A 25,420-nucleotide genomic window follows, 5' to 3' on the forward strand; every position below is an offset into this window, starting at 1 on the left:
CATCATGGTATTTGTAATTATCTTTTAAATTTTTCACTTAAAATAATTCAACCCAACTTTTATTAACCATTATATAATGGGGGACAGTTATTGATGGAAAATACAGTTCTCAATCCAAAGACCTGATTTATTTAATATCTTCAGTATCTCCTGCTTATATACTTTTAAACTTGGTTAAAAGGAAGTATGCAATCATTTCATTACAGTGAATATAACTATAACAGAATCTTGTTATAATAGAAGTATGTTCATGTCTCAGATGATTCAAATATTTTATGCAAAATTCCATTATAAGAAAATAATTCTTATAGTTCTGTGGAATTCATTATACCAGTTCAATTTTACACAATGAATAGTTGATGTTCAGCTCTTATCTTGCCCTCAGGTGATTATGCTAACATATTGAATAAAAGAAAATTATACAACAAATGAAAGTAGGAAGGGGAAGAATGCTGAAAAATAGCTCCCGAGTAACCAAGAATTGACTGTTGATGGTTCCATTGAATGTGTACATCTATATATGTGTGTATATATATACACATATGCATAGATGTACACATTTAATATGTATGTATATCTACATATATAACTTTAGTTCTCTTTCTATAGGATGTTCTAAAAGTCTTAGTGCTGTTTTAAGCTACTGAAGTTTATAGACATATCAGACAGCTTAGTTGGCAGTATGATTAGAGGACTGGACTTGGAGGCAGGAAAATCTAAATTTGAATTCTACCTCATGTACTTATTTCCTATGAGACCTTCATCAAATCACTTATCTTCTTTCACCTTCAGTTTATTCATCTGCTAAATGAGGATAATAATAGTACCTACCTCAAGGTCATTTTGAGAAGCTAATATTTGTATGTAAACCTTAAATCACTATAAAAATATTAGTTGTTGTTGAATTGTATCATGGTCATCAAATGTTTTTGTTTTTTTGAAACTGATTTATGAAAAAATAGTGATGGGGATATAGAGACATAGAATACTGGGTCCATAAGTATACTGTAGTATAATATGTATTTAGTACTTTTAATTGAACAAATAAATGGCCTTCAATGCTTTTATAATTTACCTTCCTTAATCACCACAGTACTCTTTCTTTTAAAGTTGGGGATCAATAGTAATTGATGATCAATGATATTGCAGATTGTTTGTTTTGTTTATAAACAGTCAACTCTTTATTCAGATTCTATGCATATTATTGGTTTCTTCTGAAAGCAAAAATCACAATCACTCATTTGGAGGATAAAAAGAAATTTTAGTTTAGTCTTGCAGAATTTTTACCCATTTCTCAAAGAATCTCATAGTTGGAGGGGACTTTTAGTAGCTATCTATCCCCGTTTCTATTGGTCAATTCTCTTGGTAATAACTTCAGCTTACATTGTTTTCCTACCTTGTGACCTGTCCACATCTGGGATGAGGAGCTCACTATCCCTATAGACAACCCACTCCATTTTTAGACAAGTCACATTGTCATAAAGTTCCTTATATTCAGTTAAAAGCCATTCCCCTGTGACTTCTGCTGATTAGTCTTGGATTTCTTTCTGGAGACATAAGATTAATACAATTCTAAATACAGTTCCTTTTTAACCTGATGGCCCTTTAAATATTTGAAGATCACTATCTTTTCTGCATATTAAATGTACCCTGTGCCTTCAACCACTCCTAGTGTGATATAGTTTATCATACCACCGAAATGAAAGTTTATGTGGAAAAAAAAATTTAAGTTATAATTCTAAATATTTGATCCCAAATTTAGTATTAATCAGCTCCATGGCATTTCTTCTGTGTCAGCCATTCTGAAAAGAGAGGCCCCTTGAATATAATGATATTCCAGAGTGCCACATTAAGAATTAGTGTATGGGTTTAAATCCTGGCTTTGTTACATTACTAGCTGTGTGACTTTAGGTTAAACCTCTTTGGGTTTTAGTTTCCCCTTCCATAAAATGAGGGGAATTAGACTAAATGTCTTTTAGATTTAGGATCCCATTTCTAAGTCTTTGAGCATTTAATCATACTTTGCTTGTCAAAGTCCCTCTTAAAATGTGCTCAGAACAGAAAACAATATTTCAGATAATGGTCTGATCACAGAGTTTAGTGGGACCATTTCTACTTATATTCAGACGAAGATTGCATTATTTTTTTGGCAGCCATGTTATATAGTTGATTAATATTGAACTTGGAATTAATTGAAACCTTTAATTTTTTTTAACATGAATTGTCATTTTGCCACATATCTTTACTTGTACAATGAATTTCTAGAATGTGTATGAAGAATTTTGCAATTATTCCTTTAAAATTACAGTTTATTAGAAGTAGACCTCCTTTCAAGAGGACTTAAGTCAGGTAATTTATTAAGCATTTACTGATGGCTGCCAAACAGGCAAACAGCCCAGCTCTGGTGCATCTATTCCAACAAAATCTGTAAGTCACTTCATAGTGAAAAATGATCAAGAATTGCAGTAAGAAACTGAAATGACTGTTACCACTGCATAACTGCATAAATGTCATCTAGGAGCCCATGAGCAATAGGAAAGGTGACCCCACAGCAAAAGCATTAGGAACAGAGAACAGCCAGATAAACTTACAGCCTTGAAAGGATCTCTGTCTTAAGCCTGCAAGAGAAAAGGGCTCCACCAGGAAAACACAAGGGGCATCAAAAATTGACAACATTAACCCTAATATTAAGACAAGGAATCTTACTTAACTGTGGGACATCTCAGGCCCAGGGTCTTAGAGATAGATGCTTCACATTTTAGAGATGACATAGAAGGCTATGAGATGTGAATGAGATATGTGTGCATTAAAGATTCAAGGAAGCATAATCCTGGGAGGCAGTCAGCACATGACCCCAAGGTATCTTCGGTCAACACTAAGCAGGGGCACACACCCCACCCAAAAGCACAGCAAGGGGAAGAAGCTGCCCCTGGAATAAAGCCCCAGTTCAGAAATTAAAGTTGGGCAGATGAGACAACCAAAGAAAATGCAAGTTAAAATAATATATTGCAAATCAGGAGATTCCCCAAAAAGACAGAACAAGTAACTGATAATTACAAGCACTTAAATAAAAATAGATTTTCTAATGGAACCATATGGATACCTAGAAAAAATGAAGGAAGAGATCTAAAAGCTCATGGGGGAAAGAATTGAAAGGACAAAAGTTTAGGAGATAAAGTAGTAAGCCTTACCCAGCTAAGAAGTAGTAATAATACCAAAAGTAAGGAGAAAGAAAGAGGGGTCACTAAAACATTAAACACTAAAACATACTCACAGAGGAATAAAGAACTTCAAAAGGAAACACAGAAAAGTTAGTCAGTTTTGAAAGTAGCAAGTTGAATTTATTATATGCTTTTTGAAAAAGCAAATTATATAAAATAAATCAGTGGTTTTATATGCAACTCTCTTTTGTGTTATATTTTATATATGCTTTTTGGAATGGAGGGGAGGCTAAATAAAAAAAAAAGTTAAACAGCATACTAGCTGTTTCTTCCAACTCAATATTAGTATCCATGAATTTACCAACAATGCCATTTTCTTTTTGCAATATGTAAGTGTATTTTTGCAAGTTGAACTAAACAGAACTGTAATTAGCCCAGTGTCTTGTTAATAATAATAATAATAGCAACATTTATATAGCACCTTTTCAATCGCATCCAACTCTTCATAACCACATTTGGGGTTTTCTTGGCAAAGACACAAGAGTGGTTTGCTGTTTCCTTCTCCAGCCCCTTTTACAAATGGCAGAACTGAGGCAAACAAGTAACTTGCTTACAGTTAATAAGTGCCTGAGGTAGGATTTAAACTCAGGTTTTCCTTATGCCAAGCCCAGTGCTCTGTCCCCTGTGCCATCAAGCTGCCCAGTAGAAATGTCTATTCAGGATGACATCAGTCCATTGATTAATAGCCTTTAAATGTAGTTGTTTATCCATTTATTCATCTGCCTTTATTGTACAGCAAACATTTTTTCAGTCTTAAGAATTTGGGCCTGTTTGAAGTCCAGGTAACATAGTCTTTATATAGTCTTCTCTGACCTGGTAACTAAAAAAACTGAAATGAGTGTGGTCTGATAGACTTGTATTTAGTGAATCCAGAGCACTCCCGAGGCTTTTTCCTAGGTCTTCTTCTTGCTCTAAATTCTCTCTAAGATACTGAAATTCTTTTCAAACCTTTCCAACCTTTAAGCCCTGTGTCAGTTATTACCATTTATTATCAACTCCCAAGGAGATGTTCAGCTGATTCCTAAATGTATATATCCAGCCCCAATCTCTCTCCTGAGCTACAGTCCAATAGGACCAACTGTTTGCTGGATATCTCCATCTGGATATATCATCAGTGTCCCAAACTCAGCATATCCCAAATGGAGCTCATTTTCTCCACCCCATAAATCTGTCTCTCCTCCAAAATTCCCCCTATCGGTTTGAAGTATAGCCATTCCACATTAGTAATCAAGTGACTTTGGACAAGTCACTTCTCTCCATCTGTTTCTTCATCTGTAAAATGAAAGTTTTATAATGCATGAGAAGTAACTGTTATTAGCCCTAGTGAAATAACAATATTTCCTTATCTTTCAATCTGTGGTACCTCTTTCATTCTCCGTAATACCTTAATGGTCATTGATGTCTCTTCAGGAATCCCATCTGTGAATTATTTTAGGTCTCTAGGACCTTGAAGTCTTTGTATTTTAGGACAGCTAGATGATCCCTTATTATACCATTATATATCTTTTAGTACCAAAAACAAATTTTTTTGTTTGATTATTTTGGTTCTGAAAATAATTCCCTGACAAGAAAGATGAAAACTGTTGAGTATTATTTTCTCCATGATATCTCAGCATTATACAGTCTATTCTAACAATAGTCCCATCCCTCCAGTATACTTCATATATTCATATAAGTCCCTTCAATATACTCAAAAGCTGTTTTGGTTGTCCTTGGGATTTTCTAAAGCTTTTGTTCCTTCTGGATGCTCACCTTCATGTTACCTATCTCCTCATTGGTTGTGTACTTGTTTTCATTTTTAATATTTTAAAAACCAGTACATTGTTTAGAGTCACATTGGTCTCCCAAAATGAATCCTTCTTCTTTGTCAGAATAATTCACTCTTATATCATCAGAATTTGGTTTTTGAAAGCCTATGATTTTTATTGAGATACAGCTAGATGTCTCAGTGCATATAACACTGGACCAAGAGTCAGAAAGACCTAAGTTCAAAGTTGGCCTCAGACACATACTATCTATGTGACCCTGGACTTAACATTGATAAAAATGTTAAGTTATGGGGTGGGGTGGGAATCAAGATGGCAGAGTAGGAACAGGACCTCTGCGTGGCTCCAGCTTCCACCTTCTCCAATTCATGTAAAAGGGGACGCTGAACAAATTTTGGAGCTACAGAACCCACAAAACGATAAAGAGAAGCTAACCTCCCACTGAGGATAGCCCAGCAGGCCGGCAGGAATCGACCAGTGCAGCTGATGAGGGATGGCTCACAATAGGTTCAGCAGGAACTCTGATCTTATGTAAGATCAGAGAGCCTGCGATTCAGTCTTGAAAGAATTCAGCTCAAGCCAAATTGGAGTCAGACTTGTAAAAGTTTATTATACACTTTACAGCAGGCAAGGGTTATTAGGCTGTATAGTGGGCTAGAGTCCTTTAGAGGACCTGTAACCTTAAAGGGGTAGAATTAAGGTTTTTATAGGGTAATCCATAGTAGAACCCATGCCAATTATGCTAACTAGGTGGGTCAAGGGCTGATGAAGAAGTGCCCAGTCTACCACCCATCAGTGTCATGTTTGACAAGATTGATGTCTGGAAACCAAGGCTAACCGGAGACTCAGGGGATAATAGTTTAAGGAGTTAATCCACAGATAGGGTCCTGAAGGATTCATTGAGGCAGCCGAGGAGTCAACCTAGACATAGGGTACCAAAGGATTCATAGGGGCAGCAGGACACTATACAAGGGGGAGATAATAGTTGCCTAAGCTGGAATGTTTATAGATACTTCAGTGAAGGATTCATAGGAATAGTTTGTTATTGTTCCAAGCTGAGATAGTTGTTGCTGGGCAGAGTTATTTTTCTGAAGCTAGGCAGAGTTCTGCAGGGGGAAGGGGCAGAATTAATGCTCTGAGACTTGGGGGGGGGAGTGTGATTTTACAAACTGGTTTTAAAGACTGATGTTATTGAGTTTACAAATATAAATCCCAAGCACCCCACCATTACTGATATTACAAATTGGCATAAAAAACTGATATTACAAATAGATTTTACAAACATAGATCCCAAGCACCCATCACAACACTCTGGGAGCCAAGCCCAGCTCCATGTTGAGGTTTTAGCCCCAGAGTGGGCATGACCAGCCATAGGCTGGAGGGACTCCCAGCAGCTGTGGCGATCCAGAATTATCAACACATAGATGCTAAGGACTAAGTGAGAGGTCAGTGCAGTGTTGACTTTGTGACCCAATAGCTGGGAGTGCATTGGCTTTTGCCCCAATGGCGAGAAGCCACTGAGGGCACAGCTGCTACCACGTGGCAGCTTCAGCTCCTGGACTGCTGAATGCAGGGGGATCAAGTGACCAGTTTAAGGGGTAATTGCTCTTGCTTTAAACTGCTTGGATCTAGATGGTGGTCTAGGGTGGAGGTCCTGGGGTCTGTGACCAGCTTGCCAGAGCGTGTCAAGGCTTCAGAGAGGGCACCCAACAAATACCTTTTGGTACGAAGCTCCCCTGTCTGGTAGCAGAGCCCTGCTGTGGCAAAAAGCCCAAAAGTCAAGTAATGGAGTGGCAACATGACCAGGCAAAGGAAGCAAAGCAGACAGAAGAATCCCACATTAGACTCCTATTTTGTGGACAAAAAGGATCAAAGCATGGAACGGGAGGAAGACAGTGAAGTCAGAACTCCTGCACCAAAAGCTTCAAAGGAAACTATGAGTTGGTTTCAGGCCATAGAAAACCTTAAGAAGCAGATAAGAGGAGTGGAGGAAAAATTGGGAAGAGAAATGAGAATGATGCAACAAAATTACGAAATGAGAGTCAACACCCTGACCGAGGAAAATCACACCTTAAAAAATAGACTAACTCAAATGGCAAAAGAGTAGAAAAATGCCTTAAAAAGTCGAATTTGCCAGATGGAAAAAGAATCTCAAAAGCTCACTGAGGAGAATCATTGCTTCAGAATTAGATTGGAGCAAATGGAATCTAATTTCTTTATGAGAAATCAAGATGCTGTTAAATAGATCCAAACAAATGAAAGAATAGAAAGCAATGTGAAATATCTCATTGGGAAAAACCACTGACCTGGAAAATAGATCCAGGAGAGATCATTTAAAAATTATTGGAGTACCTGAAAGCCATCATCAAAGAAAGAACCTAGAAATCATCCTCCAAGAAATTCTCAAAGAAAACTGCTCTGATGTTTTAGAATCAGAGGGCAAAATAGAGTTTGAAAGAATCTACTAATCACCTCCTGAAAAAGCTCCCATAAAGAAAACTCCTAGGAATATTATAGCCAGGTTTCGAAATTCCCAGATCAAGAAGAAAATATTACAAGCATCCAGGAAGAAACAGTTTGAATATTGTGGAAACACAATAAGGATAACTCAGGATCTGGCAGCTTCTACCAGATTGAAGGGCTTGGAATATGATATTCCGGAGGGCATAGGAGCTGGGATTAAAAGCAAGAGTCACCTACTCAGCAAAACTGAGTATCATGTTTCAGGGGAAAATATGGACATTCGATGGAATAGAGCATTTTCAAGCATTCTTGCTGAAAAAAAAGAGTTGAATAGAAAATTTAACATTCAGATACAAGAAGCAAGGGAAGCATGAGAAGGTAAACAGGGAAAAGAAATCATAAGGAACTTATCAAAGTTGAACTATTTACATTCCTACATGGAAAAAAAAATAATTGTAACTGATGAAACTTTTCTCAGTATGAAAATAGTTGAAGGGAATATATATATATATATATATATGTATACATATATATATATAGGAGGGTATACGGACATATGAATACATATGTGAATGTGTGTATATATACTTATGGCTATACATAGATAGAGGGCACAGGACCAATTTAATAGGAAGGGATGATACTTAAAAGGGGAAATTAAGAGGTGAGAGAGGAATATAATGAGAGGAGATGGGGAGGGACAGAATGGGGTAAACTATCTCATACAGAAGAGCCAAGGGAAAATGGTTACAATGTAGGGGAAGAATAGGAAGGCAAAAGGGAATGGGTTAACCTGATTCTCATTGAATTTGGCTCAGGGAGGGAATAAAATACACACTAAATAGGGTATCTCACCCTCCAGGAGAGTAGAGGGGAAGGGGATGAGAGGGGGGATGATGGAAAGGAGGGCAGTCTGGGGGGAGGGAAGTTGGAAGCACCCACTTTTGAAATGGGACAGGATCAAAGTAGACAATAGAACAAGTGGAGGGTAGGATAGGTGGGAGGGAAATATAGTCAGTCTTTTACAATATATCTACTATGTTAATGTTTTGCATTAGCTACACATGTATTACCTATACTGAACTGCTTATCTTCCCAGTAAGAGTGGGGAAAAAGGGAGGAAGGGAATGAATCTGGAATTCAAAGTTTTAAAATCAAATGTTTAAAATATGTATATATGTGTGTGTGTGTTTGTGTGTATGTGTATAGTATATATATGTAGTATATATACTATTAATATTATTATAATTATATAATATATAATTATATATGTGTGTATATATATGTATATGTGTGTATATATGTATATGTGTGTATATATATATATACTATTAATACTATTTTATATGTCATTGGGAAATAAGGTATACAGGCACTGGGGCATAGAGACCCACCTTGACCTAATGGAAAACTCAAAGGGGGTATGGGAGAAGATATGGGAGAGAGCATATTGGAGGAGGGGGTATCCTATGGGACTGCTATTTTGGGGTGGTGGGTAGGGGAAAAACAGGGAGAAAATTCGTAACTCAAAATCTGGTGGAAATGATTGATGTAAATCAGAAGTTAAAAAGCATTTGGAAAAACAAAAAAGAAAATAGGAATAAATGAAGAGCTAGACACCCAGAGAAGGGAAGGGGGGATAAGGAAATAAATATTTGCGGAGAGCCTGCTATGTGCCAAGCATCTCATTTGGTCATTACATAATGCAAGTCAGATGCTATTTTTGTCTCCCATTTTACATTTGAGGAAACTTAGGAAATCAGAAATGAAATGACTTGCCCAGGATCATGAATCTATTTATTATCTAACAATAAATTTAAAATCGGTTCTTCCTGCTTTCAGGCCCAGCATTCTATCCCGTGTGCTACTAGTTACCTCCAGAATTCAGTATTCTTGGCCCATCTAAGTTAGGATAGTAGAAATTATATTACTATGATTTAACACTAAACCAATTAAAATGCAAATAGAATATTTTATAGGACTGGACAAAACAAAACCAAAATTCACATAGAAGTAGAAGAAAAGGGAAAATGGGACAAAGCAAGATGAAATAAAAATAGCATTTTTTCAGGTCTAAAATGATATGTGTTGTCAAAAGTACCTGATACTGGATTTTTAAAAAAGTAGAAAAACAGATCAGTAGACTAGATTAGGTAAGCAAAGTTTATGAACCAAATGCTTATTGCTATCTAATATTTGATAAATGAAAGGACTAAATTCATTGGGGAAGGAACCTAAAATTTAACAAATCTCCAGGAAAAACTGAATACTATTTTTTCAGAAAACATTAACCCAGCATTTAATATCAGTCATTATGGTAAGTTCCAAATGGATCAGTGATGTAAATTTTAAAAAGAAAATATACAGTTGAAATGTTCCACTGGTCCCCTAGTGATGTCAGTTGGGGAAAAGTGAGACAGGATTTCAGCATATTTAGTATACTCCCTTTGGAAAATTTTGAGAGGGCATGGGCAAGCACTGCCTGGATAGGCAGGCATGAATGCATTGCAATCTGCATCTTTGGTGAGTACCTCCAAATTGAGGAGATCACACAGCCATATTTGAGGGCACCACAAAAAATATAGGATATTTGAAGCCTAAATTCTACATGACTGGGTAGGAGAAAAAAATCTTAGCCAACTGTGATACAGAAGAAATAAACACAGTATTTTATTTTGGTTATATAAAAATACAAAGAATTTCCCTAACTTAGAGCAATACATTCAGACTAAGAGGAAAATACATACTTTTCATTAAACATCTCTAATAAAAGTCTTACATTTTCAGGTTTGTTTCTGTATTACAAACGTTTACAATCACTCCCACTTTAGGAAAGATGTCTTGTAACAAGGTAAAAGAGTTAAGCAAAACTAACAACGCAGTCACTTCATCTGAAAGTTCGTGTAACATTTCACATCTGTAGCATCCCCTCACTTCTCTGTTAAAAAAAAATGAATAGAAATCTATTTTTTCCCTCTCTTGCCTTCTAACCCATTAGGAAAAAATAGAAAAGAAATTGCAAAATTTTTTTGTAATACGCATACATAATCGAGCAAAACAAAACCCTTCAATGGCTATACACAAACACATATGTGTGTTTGCATCTCCTTGAAGAGTCTATTGAATCCTTGGTCCTCGGGAATCACGTATGTTCATTGTATTGATCATAGTCATTAAGGTTTTCAAGGTTATTTATTTTTACTGTGTTTTCATGCAAATTGTTCTCTTGGTTCTGTTCATTTCATTCTTCATTAGTTTATAAATAAAAGTTCTCAAAATTCTTTATTTTTATTTTTTAAAAAATGTTAAATTACTTAACATTTGTTTGCCCTGGTCTACTGGAGAAGGAAATGGCAAGCCACTCCACTTTCTTTGCCAAGAAAACACCATGGAAATGATGTTCCGTGGGGGTCATAAAGAGTTGTACACAACTGAATGACTGAACAACAGCAACAATTTTTATTGAACTGTCATCCTTTTTTGGAGTCTTTGACCATTAAATAGTTTCATCCTTTTTCCTGAACTTATTGAAATCTGCATTTCTAAAGTTTCTGGTATGTGTTTGGCCAATTGCAGCATTCTTCTCTTTTCAGATTTCTAGGAAAACATGCTTCTTTTACTTCAGTGTCATGAAACAATTATTTCTTATTGGTCAGAATTAGCTCCAGAGTAACAGTTCTTCTCATTGCTTTAATTTGGGAAGTGTCTTAAATGTAGAACTTGGAAGTTTTGAATTACTGAAAGCCCAGTACAAGGAAACATGGAACTCTCAACAAGGCAGTAAAGTAAGGTGTCTTTATTGAGAGGAGATGCTCATTTTGCAAATAAAAAAAGAGTACTACACTGGATTCCTATAAAGAATTCCCCCCCTGCTGGGGCCCTGGAGGAGAATAGGTCACCCTCTGCCCAGCTACTTTGGAGGATTCTTATCTGTGTCTAGCAGCACTAGGAATTGGAGACAGAGCAAGACACCTGCACCTAGGAACTAGCTACTGAAGGGAAGGAAGACTTCTGTGAAAATGGTGACTCTCCAGTAGCAAGAATAATAACTGATCAATTGCTGCTGGTCTTATTCTGTCAAGGGTGAGGAAGCTTCCATGTCTTGTTTTTTTAGCTTTTTTTCCACTTCTTCCTTTAGCCAATGGAGAAACCACAGTTGTGATTGTAGAATTTTATAGTCACTTTCAGCAAATGTTAGCTGTCCCTGAAATCCCTCATTACAACTATGTTTTATTTTTTAAGTCATTTTTTTTGTTCTTCATCTGGTATGTCCCTACAATGTTTTCTGTTTCTCACTTTATCTTATATCTTTATATTACTGCCAAATTCTTCCTTTACATTTGTAAATTTTAGCATAAGAGTATATCTTCTTGAGAGACAGAATGGTCCGTGCAGTGGTTAGTGAGCTGGCCTTGGGTTGACCTGAGTTAAAGTCCAGCTTCTGACACATACTTTGTGTTATCCTAGGCAAGTCACTTAACCACTCAGTTACTCAGACAACCCTCTAACAGTATAAGTTACAAACACTCAATTATTTCATTGGGAATTTCCTATATCAGTAAGATCTTAGGTGTACATACTCACACTTCCCTGTACAAGAGGTGGGAGCATACTAATCATGAAGAAAAAAATATATCTAAATGTATTTATGACATGTCCATATATATGTACATATATGTATGTGTATATATATATATATATATTTCTAAATACTAAGTATATGGGATGAATCTATTGTTAAACTTGTTTCTTTTAAACACAATTTCTTATCCTCCGTTCGTGAGACCACAAGCCATTTTTCTAATGAATTCACAGTTGCTTCCCTGTGTTAACATCTCAAGCACATTTTCCTTACTATCCACACTCAATGTGTTTTTATACAGGCATGTGAAAGACTATCATTATTATTCCTGACCCTTTTTCTGATACTTTAACTATATTCCTTGTTATGCATCTCCTCTATAATACTTCCTTTCCCTCTCATGTGTGATAGAATCTGTTATACTTAGGTTAAAAGTTTTTTATCTAGGCATTTTCCAGCTTAAATTCTGCTTGATCTGATTAACAAGCATTCAACCAAACATAGTCTTCACAAGCTAGATCTGTCCCTATCCAAGTCCCCATCATTTTGGTCAGGAAAATGAAATCTCATTTTATAATAGAAAGCTCATTGGTGAACTTAGAGTGAAGCAAGGGCAAGTAATTTTGGATGAATGCTTAAGCATGCCAAAGCCCTGTAAGAATGCTGTTAGGGATGCAATAATGCTGACAATGTTAAGGACAAAAAAGTTTTTTTTTTGGTTTGTTTGGTTTTTGCCTAGATGAGAATTTGGCAAAGTGGCCTTTTAAGTTATGCCTCTGTCACATGCCTTGTGACATGGAAAAATTTAAATATTTTAGTGTCCCTATCAATTATCTAAAACTTTAGTTGCAAACAAGTTGCTAATCAGTATCAGTTGAGGAATTTTCCATATGCTAATGAAATTATGCATCTGGACCCTTCCTTCACTATCCCCAAGTACTGGGGGAAAAGGAAAGGTTCAAATAAGGGATAGGACATCTTAGTGGGTGAGGGACAGGTTAATGATAATGGATGAAAAAGAAGTGGAACTTTTTCTCTGCCATGAATGAAAAGGGTAGAACAACAAAAATTCATTACTAAGGAGATGAGTCCCAAGATACATAGGAACATAGAATACAACTGATTTCCCCTGTTCAATTTTAGTTACTTGGTCCAGAAGAAAGACATCCTAGCAGACCAAATGAACTGGGGAATGGGATTATTGATCCACTGAAAAATTAAGAAAAATAGAAGTGCTCACAACAGGATAAGGATAATTCTATTTTTTTAAAGAGAGTTTTTATTTCTGGATCATGTGACCAACAAGACGGAAGGCTAGGCATTTTCTCTGATCCTCACAACTTCTCAAACCTCTCAAAACAGAAATCATGTGTCATAGATTCATGCTTTAGGACACCCAGAATCCAAAAGAAGCCTCTAAAAAAAGTACTGATATTCACTGACTTTGAACTCACTTAGCACGATACCCATGCTACTGCAACGAGGCTGTACTAGTAGACCCGAGGAGACAACACAGGCTTACATTAAAATACCCCCCCACAACCTGGTCCCCCTTTCTCTCTCTTTCTAGTGACATGTAGTTGCCAGCTCCAGACTGTAAATATTAGCCCTGACTGCTATAGAAAGCCATCACAGCTACAGTCATTTAGGAGCAAAATCCTAGCAGAGCCATAACAATGTAACACCAGCATAGTTGGTCCCAGGGCAGACATCCCTTTAGCACCAGTACTCCAAAGCTCTGAATTGCTGGTGCCAGACCAAAGATTACAGAACAGAGGGAGCAGGAGAGCGTGTGTATGGGGGCAGGAGGTGTAAGCTGTGCAGCAGTCTACTAAGCCTAAGGAAAAGATCATAGCGTCCAGGTGGAGCCAGTCCTCTTCAACCAAAAGTCACATGGGGTGGAATCCTAGGTTGGAAAACAGTGAATTGCATGCCATGGGAGGAGACTGAGAAACTTTTGAACTCCAACCCCCAAAGAAACCCATAATCAAGAGGGAAGGAGTCGGGAAGGGAGCACTAGGGGAAAATAGACTGAAATCACTAAATATTTCAGGATGAGGAAACCTCAAAGACGTTGAACATTCACAGATAAATCAAGAGGAAAAGTAAGAAGAGAAGGAAATACAGCTTCTAGATCTAGTAAACAAGTTCAGGCATCTGTGAATACGTGGTGCAGAACTAAGGAATTATCCAACAGTTGATGAGATAGAGTATCCTGTGGAATTTGAGTGAAATATGGAACTGCAACTCTATTCCTGAGTCATTCAGAAGAGAAATGATAACTATGAGAGCATTATGGCCTACACAGCAAAAATAATGATCAAATAGAAAAAAATGGGATCTTCAAAGGCGAGCCTCACCAAAGACCCAAAAGAGAGCAGTCGTTTGGGAATGCAAATACATAGAAGTAAAGGACAATGTAGAAGAAAAATAATGAGTAACAATATTAAAATATGCTAACTGTATAAGTACAAGTTATTGTTCTCAAAGACAGGAGAGGTAGAGATAACTTAAAGATCACAAATTGCCCCCAAGAACATAACAGAAGAAAAAAAAAACCAACATAACACTGTAATGAAGGAAAAATAGGAAAAAAAAACTGCTCTGAACTTCGGAAAATAGAAAACAAAATTCCAATAGAAAAATTCACATCACCTCCTGGGAACATTAGGGGACAGGGGTCCTCATTGCTACAAATTCCAAGACACACAGTGAGGAGAAGGTGTTGAATTTAACAATTCAGCTCAAAAACAAATACTATAAATGATTAAGAGAAAGGCTGTCAAATACAAAGGAAAGGGAATTTAAATAATGCAAGAATATTTTGCACATACTAGAAAACACAGGAAGGAATGGAATAATTTGTTCAGCAACACATTGGAGCTCAGCATACAGCCCAGGGTGAACCTACCCAGAAATTCTGAACTTTACAGTACAGGGAAAAAAGATAAATGTTCAATAAAGAACAACAGAACCAAAGAGATTATTTGCTTCTCAAAAACCTCAAACAATGTAAATAAAAGGGGCAATGAATAAATGCAGCAGGCAAGGACAGCAACAGAGAGACCAGTAAGAGACATCTTTTTAAATGTATACAAAGAGACAGGTGAAGGCAGAAATCTTCCATAAAGGTATTTACTTTAATGATTTCCTCATACAAAGTTTCCAAGGTATCCATTCTAGACTCTCTCCTGGAGACACCTTCAGTTCCTATCTTGTAATAATAATAATGTAATAGCTAATTATTTAATGCATATTATGTGCCAGGCACTATTGCATTCTGAGTGATTTGCAAATATTATCTCATTTGATCTTCACAAAAACTCAGGGAAATAGGAAATTATTATCTCTCATAGATAATGAAACCAAAGGCAAAATAGAGGTTAAATAATTTACCCAGGGTGACATAGCGGATAATTGTCTGAGTAAATTTATTAGAGTGACAACAGTGAAGAAGCAGATACAGGACATTGTGAACAGAACCTGGTGACCTGCCTGCAGATGAATCAATATTGTCATTGTAGTTGCTGTTGTTTGTGGGACTACATTACAGCCTGGGAGGATCCACGAACAGGAAAAAGGAGTATGATGTATCAAGATCAGATCAAGTGCTGGCAGTGAGGGCAGAGTGAACTCTGTGTTCTCAGAGAGGTTTCTGTGATGAAGTGCCCTATGGGAGAAGAGAGATGGTCTGTGACAGGAGACATACTGAGTGTGGCCGGGATAATTTGGTGCTTGAAAAATAGACTCATCCTAAATCAGAGGGGGAAAGTTGAAGCCCCTGGGGACAACTGGCTTCTAGGGGAGTAAGAGAACATGGACAAAAGGAGGAGATTTTGAGGCAAGTGGGGAAAAAATGGTAACCAGAAGAGCATTTAGATCAGTTGAGAGAAATGACTGTTAAATAAGTAGTTGTTAATATTGGGGAGACACAGGATTCATCCCTTTCTGAAACCTTATTCTTTGCTAGGCCAAACCATCATCTGAAAGAAAATGCTAAAAATAAGATCAGATGAACTTTCTCCTATATCTTGTTCAGACTGCACCCAGGTGGGGAAACCCATTGTGTTTTATCCTGGCTTGTCTGATTAGAGAAAATGTGTGTTTTTCCTTTTGTCAGATAGGTGATATGAATACAGATAAGTCTCATTGACCAAGACTGAGAGATCCTAGTCATGTACCCTATTAGAATAGGTCTACCTGTTATTATAATATTCATTCTTTCATTAATTGTTATCCAATCAGAGTTTATTTCCACCCTCAGGAACACCCACTCATCCAGGAGCATATAAGCAGTGAATGGGTTCCATGAGGAGTCTTTGATGTATGAGAGACAGCCAAATAAATGGCAGTCCTTTGATTAATAATATGCTAGTGTTATTAATAAGATGATTACCCAGAAACTATGTCTTTCAAACTTTTTATACATCACACAGTTTTAGGCTACATAATCAGGAACATGGTAGGGAAGGGGGACCTACCATGGGACAGTGCCTTCTCTGACAGCTGCAGTGATTGGCTTTGTTCTGGGAATGAGGCACATAGATGGCAGCTGGGTGGTACAGTGCTTAGAGCTCTGTGGCAGACATCCTGGAGTGGTTTGCCATTTCCTTCTCTAGTACATTTTAAAGATGAGGAACTGGGGCAGAAAGGGTGAAGTGACTTGCCCAGGGTCATACAACTAATAAGTGTATAAGGCCAGATTTGAACTTAGGAAGCTAAGTCTTCCTGATGCTAGGCCAGGCCAACTAGCTGCCTGGAAATAAGGAAGACCTGCATTCAAATTTGACCTCAGACACTTACTGGCCATGGTGACCCTGGCTAAATTCTTCAACCTCTGTTTGCCTTTGATTTCCTCATTTGTAAAACAAGGATAATAATAGCATATTCTAATATGCTGTATAATCATATTTCCCTGGGTTTTGTGAAGATCACATGAGATGATATTTGTAAAGCCCTTAGCACATAGTAGTGCCTGGCACATAGTATGTACCAAGTAAGTGTTGGCTATTATGTTATCATTGTTATCATCATTATTATTTATTACAAGATAGTAACAGAAGGTAGCTATAGGAGAGAGCCTAGAATAGATGCCTTGGAAACTTTGTGTGAAGAAATCAAAAGAGAGAAACCAGATACGTAGAGGTCATGGATCCGAGAATGAGAGAGAAGGAGGGGAACAATAATGAAGAGAGTGAGAGAAATCCCAGAAAGGGGCACCAAAAATTAAACTTAAAACAACAACAACAACAACAACAAGTAATTAACTGGACTAGTTAAAGGGGAAGAGAGGAAGGGAGTATCTACTTAACTAATTTAGAGGAAAAAGGACAGGGGAAGGACGGTTTGGGGTGGGGGAGTGGGGAGAATAACCTATGAAAAAAGAGAGAAAAATGGACAAATAAAATCCCAAAGGGAAATAAGTAACAAACAAATGCAGGGCATCAGAATGTGTGAAAGAGGAAAGCTAGTGGCAGTGGATCCAATTAAAAAAAAAGACTAAAAGTAAAGTAACTGAAGGAACATTATTCTGACTTTATAGTAGAAGAAAGGAGGGAAGATCATGACTAAAAAAGTTATATTAGGAACATATGACAGAAAATATAAAACTAACTCTTAACTTTAAATGTGAATAGATTAAACAAGCCAATAAAACAAGTAGAGTGACAGATTGGATAAGAAAGCAAAATCTTACAATCTGTTGATTACAAACACAGTTGTAAAAATACATAAAATAAAACTTAGGGAATGAAAAATATTTACTGTACATCAGTAGATTCCAGAAAAGCATAAATTGTATGGTGCTATCTGACAAAGCAAAAGGAGACATTCCAAAAATAAAAAGGGATATGCAAGGAAACTTATGATGACAGAAAACATAGACAATAAACTTATATGCCCCAAATGCTGCAGCATCCAAGTCATAAAGGATACATTATCTGAATGACTAGAAGACAGACAGTAACACAACTGTGACAGGAGACTTAAGTATTTCTCTGTCAGTTTTGGATAAGTATAACAGAAAGATAAAAAGAATATTGAACTGAACATATGGCTGGAAAAAGTTGAAAGACTGATGATGTCCTTTTAAATGGGACAGCAAGAGAATATACATATTTCCCAGCACCATTTGAAACTTTAAAAAATTAACCATATACTAGAGCAGAAAGCTATTACAGATAAATGTAAAAAGAAAGTAAAAGTTAATATATCCTTTACAGGCCATAATGCAATAAAAAAATAGAAATATTTCATGGACTACAAACAAAAGATATAGGCACAAATGGAAATTTAACAGTGAAATCCAAAATAATGGACAGGTCAAAGAACAAATTATAGAAACATTGAATAAGTATATAAAAGAAAATTATAATTATCAAGCAACAGATCAAAATTTCTGCAATGAAGCTAAAACAGTTGCAGAGAAAATCACATCCTTATAAACATACATGCAAAAAAATAGAAAAAGAAAGGATTAAAGAACTTAATATGCCTCTTTTAAAATTAGCAAATAAACCTAAAAATAAGCACAAAAGGAGAGATATTAAAAGTTAAAGGGAAAACAAAAATACAAAAATGATCAATAAAAGCTGGTTCTTTGAAAAGACAAACAAAATTGATAAACCCTTATCTAACCTGATTAAAGGGAAGAGAGCAGAAAATCAAATTAGTAAAATAAGAAATGTGCAAGGTGAAATCATAGCATAACCAGAAGAAATTTTTAAAATCAGAACATACACACATTTATATTTATATGCTAACAATACTGACAACCCACAAAAAAAGAGAAATACCATAAAATATATAAAATATCAGAAGGACAGAAAGATGTTAATAATCCAGGATTGGAAACAGAAATAGATCTAGATGTAAATGAAATACCAAAGGGGGAAAAAAAAGAAAAAACTCTTGGTCCTGATGAGAATTCTATCAAATTAGAGGTCATGGATCAGAGTTATTATAGAAGAGTTAATAGTCTTACATCACAAATTATTCCCAAAAGAAATGAGACAAATATAGTCCTTTACCCATGTCAAGGAAAGATATAGCAAAAAAGTAAAAGTATAGTCCAAAATCACTCATGAACATTGACTCCAATTTTAAACCAAATCCTGTCAAACAGACTGTAGAAATCCCAAAAATCATTCATCACGAATAAGTTTAAATTATACCCAGGATGTTTCAACATTAGGAAAACAGTTAACATAATTATCCATTAAGAAAGGCAGAGTATTCAGGACTAAGATAGGTAAGAGTCACCTTGTGCTTTGTGCTGATCTAGAGCACTGTGTGGCACTTAGTGGGAGTGCTAGAACCGTCCGTTGTGATTACCATACTGAGGACAATCTGTCTGAAAGAAATGGTGATTCATGGTGATGCTCTGTGATGCCCACTTAAAAGTTTTGAGAATACTTAGCCTGGAAAAAAGAAGAGTTGGACTGGCAGAGTGGTAGGAAGGGAGGTTGAGGAAGCATAGATGGTAGGTACCAGTTTTCAAGCATTTGATATATCATGTGGGAGAGGAGTTAGACTTACTTTGTTTTACCCCACATGGCAGAATCAGGAGTATTGGATTGAGATTTTGAACAGTTTTCAACTCAATATAAGGAAAAAATTTCCAACCAAATAGGTTGCAGTGCCTAGTATATAGTCAGTCCTCAGCTCTACTTCTTGCCACCCCTAGCTCACCTTACATACCACCTCCCACATGAGGCTTTCTGTGTTCCTTCTTTCCCAGGTATGTTTGTATGTTGTTTATGTATGTTGTTTTTTTCTCACGTATAATAGGCTAAGAAGATTAATCAATAGTTGATTCATTGTTAGAGAGAATGAATGAATGAATGAAATATTTTCTATAAACTCTAACCCTAAAGGCTAGGTTTTATAAGGTGAGGTTTTTTCCTTGAAAAACTTGGTATCTCTGTTTCAACATTAAAAGTAAACCTGCTGGGGTAAAAAAAAAAAAATAATATTTCTGGTTGAAGGAGAAAGGAAATTAATGTGAGAGCTGAATAATGCCCTAGATCTTCTATAATCTTCATCTGAGGTCATTCAGACTAGGTTTTCCTGTGGGGTGGGCATTTGAAGAGAATATTTGTACTGCAAGATCAGAGGGGAAATTTTAATTACTTGTAATTTCTGAGATTTCTAGCTTCATTCATTTTGCTACTTGAAACAAATCTCAGTACTTCAGGCAACCACTTAATGAGTAGTCAGCAATAGTGTTCAGTAGTAGAAGGAACACAGGATTTGAAGAACTTGAATTTAAACCCTGGCTTTGCTATGTAATTGCTTCTGCAACCTCAGGCAATGACTATGTCATATTGGTCACTGATAGTGAAGTCACCATGCCCGAATGACTTTGGGCAAGTCACTGAAACACCCTGTGCCTCAGTTTTATTATCTCCAAAATAAGGGTGTTATCACAAAATAAGGGTGAGATCACTTCCATCCTTACATCTGTGATCTACCTTAAGAGGCAGTGGGTTCCTTTCACTAGGGAGGGCATTTGGCATTTTTTTCATAGGAATGTCACTTTAGTTCTGATAGGTATGGATAATAAATAAGAATTCTGGGGCAGCTAAGTGGCACAGTGAATAGTGCATGGGCCCTGGAGTCAGGAGGACTTGAGTTCAAATCTGGCCTCAGACACTTGATGCAATTACTAGCTGTGTGACTTTGGGCAAGTCACTTAACCCCAATTGCCCTCCAAAAAGCAAAAATTAAAAAAAAATAAATAAGAAATTGTCCTTGAAGGAAAAGTTGGCTATCATCAGGTGTGCTGTGGAGCAAACAGCTGGTCTTTGAGGTCCTTTTAACTTCAGATTATTTGACACTGAATAATTTATAATATCTCTATTCAGATCTACTATAATTATCCATGTGATTAAACTAATTTGCTTCTATTACTGTGTATTATTAGAAGTCTGTAGCTAAAATATATAACTTAGAACATATAATTTAATTTCATTAAAGTATATGATTTAATTTAAAGAAAAAAATTAAAATACATAATAAGGTTAGAATTTTTTATTTATTTACCAGCTTTTCTTTCTTTTATGCCATTATCTAGCTTTGACCTAGAAGTACAGCTTTTTACTTAATATGCTTTGGATAAGTTTCCATGCAATTCATTCCATAGTGGTGATTTATTACATGTTCTTGGAGTTAATGGCAACATTGCCTTCTATACCTTTGTGCACAAGTGTCTTAGTTCTTATTGGCGTTGCTATCAATTTGGGATCAAATTTCTTTTTTTTTCAAGGTGTCGAAACATAATGAAAATTGCTCAAGCTAAACTTGAAATGATAAAGCCAGAAGAAGTAAACATGGAAGAATATGAGGTAATTTATGTCTTTGGGGGAAAGAAGCCGAATGCTAGAACAGTCGCTTGTTAAACTGTTTCAAACATTTCTTAACCAAATTACTTTGGTCTTTAGAGGAAGAAAAAAAAATAGGATATTTTGTCAAGTGACTATAAGTTGTCCTTTCATATTAGGAATATCACCTTAGTTCAGATCAAGTATGAAGGATAAATAAAAATTAGCCCTCCAAATTTGCTCCTTATGTATTTTCCTTATTACTAATTCACTTCATTTTTGGAGCATGTGGGGCAGTGGGTGGAGGGATCCCTTGTAGATTTTTCTCCATTGATGTTGATTGGCAACTTATCTAACTTCTGGTTGCCCAGGGCACTGAGAACTTTTAACTAACTAGTATGGGGCAGAGGTAAGGCTCAATCCAGGTCTTCCTGACTGGAGGGCTAGCCCCCAATCCATTGGCCCTGCTGCTTCTCCTTTTGTCAGATATTTAAACATTATTATTTGCCAGGTGTTGTGCTATATGCTCAATATATAAGCATATAGAATAAAGATTTTGCATTCTAATGGGGAGGAAAAGTACATGAAAGCATACACAGTTAAAAGTAATTAAGAGGGAGGTCACTAGTAGTTGGGAGAGCTAGGAATGACTTTTTTCATAATATGGTATCTGAACTTCATTTTTAAAATAAATAAAAATAAAAACACACATATGTATACTTTCATGTACATATATGTACATATATTTTTCACTTTTTTATTTTTACTCTTTTTAAAATTTTGAGTTCAAAATTCTTTCCATTCCTTGACCTTCATTTTAAAGGAAGAGAGAGACTGAATGGGAGATAAGGAGAGACTACATTCCAGCCCTGTAGAACAGCCAAGTCACAGAGTATAGGGGGAAGACAACATCAGTTGAGGTTGAAAGGATACACTGGGGTCAGGTTGTATAAAGCTTTAAAAGGCAAACAGAAGATTTCATATTTTCCTGGAGATGAGACAAAGTCACTTCAGTTTATTGAGGAGAGGCATCGGAGACTCACATAATCATATAGGTGATGAGGGCCAGAACTAAGTTGATGAAAGTGTGATTAGAGAAAAAGTTGATATTATGAAGGTAAAAATGACAAGATTTTGTTCTGATATATGGGAGAGTTCACGGTTCCATTGAGGTGGCACACCGAGGGTGCTAGGATGGTTGTGCCTTTGATAGAAGAAGGGAAGTGTGGAAGCAAAGAAGGTTTAGGGCAAAATATACTGCATTCAGTTTTGTATGTTTTCTATTTAAGATGCTTCCAGAAAATTCTGTTTTAAATGTCCACTAGGCAGTTAGTGATATGGGACTGAAACTCAAGGGAGAGACTGGGACGGGATATAGACATTTGAGAGTTATCTTCATCTAGATGTTAGTGAAACTCATGAGGGCTAATGGGTATGGAGAGAGAGAAGAGGCCCCATGGGGAGCAGTGATCTAAATCTTGTTTCCTTTGTTACATCTTCATCCATCACTTGCTCACTAACAGGGCAAGTCACCCAAGTCCTTGTCCTAGGTCTTTTGTACTCGCTCTGTAGGCCAGCAAAGGAAGCTGAGAAGGAGAAAGGGGAAAGACAACCAGGAAAGAATTGTCACCAAAACCCCGAGAAGAGACTGTCCAGGAGGTTAATCTATAATTCATTACTTTGATATAGTTAATGTTTGCTTAAAATATTTATTTTCAAAAGAGCTCAGTTGGGTACCTTTTTTTCCTGCTAAGTTAAGAATAGTCTCTCCCTCCCCCCCTCTCCCCCTGCCAATACCAAACTGTTGAATCATTATATAGTCAATTGTCACATTATTGTGAACATAGGAGGCTTCAGGAATAGGCAATTTTATAAATTGTTTTCTATGTTGAACCTTATCTACAACAAAATCATCTTTTTTAGAAACTGTAGTCTCTTTACATATCATATGCCATATATAGAATAAAATTTTGAACTGTAATTTTAGAAAAGTTTGGACACATCCAAACTTTACTTTTCATTAAGGATTATTTTTATGGGCTAAAATTGTGCTCAAAATTAATTATTTCCAAAGAGAATTTTATCGAGTGTTATATGTCTTCTTGCCTTCTTTTTGCATAAAGTGATATGTTTAATTTCTCTTGAGGTAGAAGAATAGGATTGTACCAAAATTATATGAACTTAAAATATGAGTCAGTCACTTAAAAAGAAATTTCTTTAGGAGAAATTTTAAGCAGACGTACCAAGCTTTCATAGTTTAGGTGTAGGTTCAAAAATTATGTTTTCTCTTGCCACTCCCCTTTTCATAGATTTTTCAGGGGCCTAGTTTTAAATTTAATTTGTCCCCAAACTAAACATTAACAAATAGTTTAACTAAAAACATAAGAGTAATAGATAGAATACTGGACATGGAGTCAAGAAAACCTGAATTTGAATCCCGTCTTGTTAACTGTGTGTAGTCAGGGGCAAGTCATGTAGCATCTGTCAGCCTTATTTTTTTTCCACCTGTAAAGTGTTTAATTTATAGGGCTGTTTTAAAGATAAAGTGAAACAATATGTGTAAAAACCTATTCATACCTTAAAGTGTTATGTAAATGGCAGTTACTGTTATTAGATTACTGTTGGAAAAACATTGTATAAGAAAGTATAATACATAACTGCATTAGAAAAGTTTTATGTCTAAAATGTGGGAGCACTAGAGAGAGGTTCACAGGAATTTTCCTATAAAAATGTATCAGAATTCAGCTGATAAAAGCTAAAGGGAGAACATGTCATGGGCAGAGTGAACAAAATTATGGAGTCAGGAAAGTGTAAGGTGTGTACATGGGTAAGATAATGTTTCTACAGTAGTTTATAATAAGGCACCAAAGCCAGAGGGACACCAGACCTCAGGCTGCTGGGTACAGGATTTTAAAGTTTATTCAGTAGATAATATTAAGCCACTCAAGACTTCAAACTTGAGGAGCAGCATGAGGAAGATGAGTTTAGCAATTGAGTAAAATCTTTCACTAAAGATAATGGAAGAAGAAAGATATGCCAGCAAACTGTTGTGAAGAACAATTTTATTAGAGTAGTGTAGCAAGGATGAAGAGGGAAAAGATTTGAGAAAGATACATGGAATGTTATTTTTAAACATATAGCTATTTCTAGATGGATGCCATGTAAAGTGTTTGTATGATGAATTCTTATTCTTCTTAACTTCGGTGAAACCTTTGACACCGTTGATGGCTTCTCCTTAATACTCTTTTCTCTCTCAGTTTTCATGGGTCTCTTAGTAATCGTCTGACCACTGCTCTCATTTCCTTTGTTACATCTTCATCTGTCACTTGCTCACTAACAGGACAAGTTGTCCAAGCCCTTGTCCTAGGCCTTCTTTTTGTACTCGCTCTTTATGACTTCACTCGTTTATCTTATTAGCTTTCACATTTTCAGTTATAATCTCTATGAAGATGATTCTCAAATCTCCTTATCTAGTCTGAACCTCTCTCCCAATGTGCTGTTGCCTTGTAGGCATTTTGCACTGGTGTCCTATAGACATCTTACAATCGCCATGTCTAAAACTGAACTCATTATCTTTACTCCAAAACCCTCCCTTCTTCCTAACTTCCCTATTACTTTCAAAGGTACTCTCCTTCTCTCGGCAACTCAATCTCACAACTTAGATCTTTTCCTTCCCCTCAGACTGAGACTATGTAATAGCTTGCTGGTTGGTCTTCCTGCCTTATCTCTCTCTGTTTCAATCCATCTGTCACTGTCAAACTGGTCTTCTCAAAGTGCAGGTCCCCTTTAGTCATTTTCCTGACTTTAAGTCTCACTTAGTACTACCTTCCGCAAGAAGGCTTTCCCCTTTCTCCTTAATATTACTGACTTCCTTCTGATACCACCTCCAATTTATCCTATGTATTTCTTGTTTACATATAGTTGTTCACAGTTTGTCTCCCCCCACAATTGCTCTTCTGGAGATTAGGAACTGTTTTTTGCTTTTCTTTGTATGCCCAATGCCTGACACAATTCCTGGCACATAGAAGGTGTTTAATAAATATTAGTTAACCGAATAGAATTCACACA

General features: G+C 36.3%; 1 protein-coding gene across 1 annotated transcript in view; it reads left to right on the forward strand.

Annotated features, from left to right (window-relative positions):
- The window catches only part of USP25 (ubiquitin specific peptidase 25), a gene marked incomplete at its 3' end in the record, with an annotated part of 179,832 nt that overhangs the window by 142,387 nt on the left and 12,025 nt on the right, over nucleotides 1-25,420 (forward strand). The window contains exon 22 of the mRNA XM_069073063.1: nucleotides 21,298-21,376. Within this exon, the coding sequence (XP_068929164.1) occupies nucleotides 21,298-21,376 (79 nt within the window). The remainder of the gene's footprint in view (nucleotides 1-21,297; nucleotides 21,377-25,420) is intronic.

Source organism: Petaurus breviceps, unplaced genomic scaffold (genome assembly GCF_028583685.1).
Source record: "Petaurus breviceps papuanus isolate PSGF00001 unplaced genomic scaffold, PetGlider_PUasm1.0 90849, whole genome shotgun sequence".
In the NCBI taxonomy this organism is placed as follows: domain Eukaryota; kingdom Metazoa; phylum Chordata; class Mammalia; order Diprotodontia; family Petauridae; genus Petaurus; species Petaurus breviceps.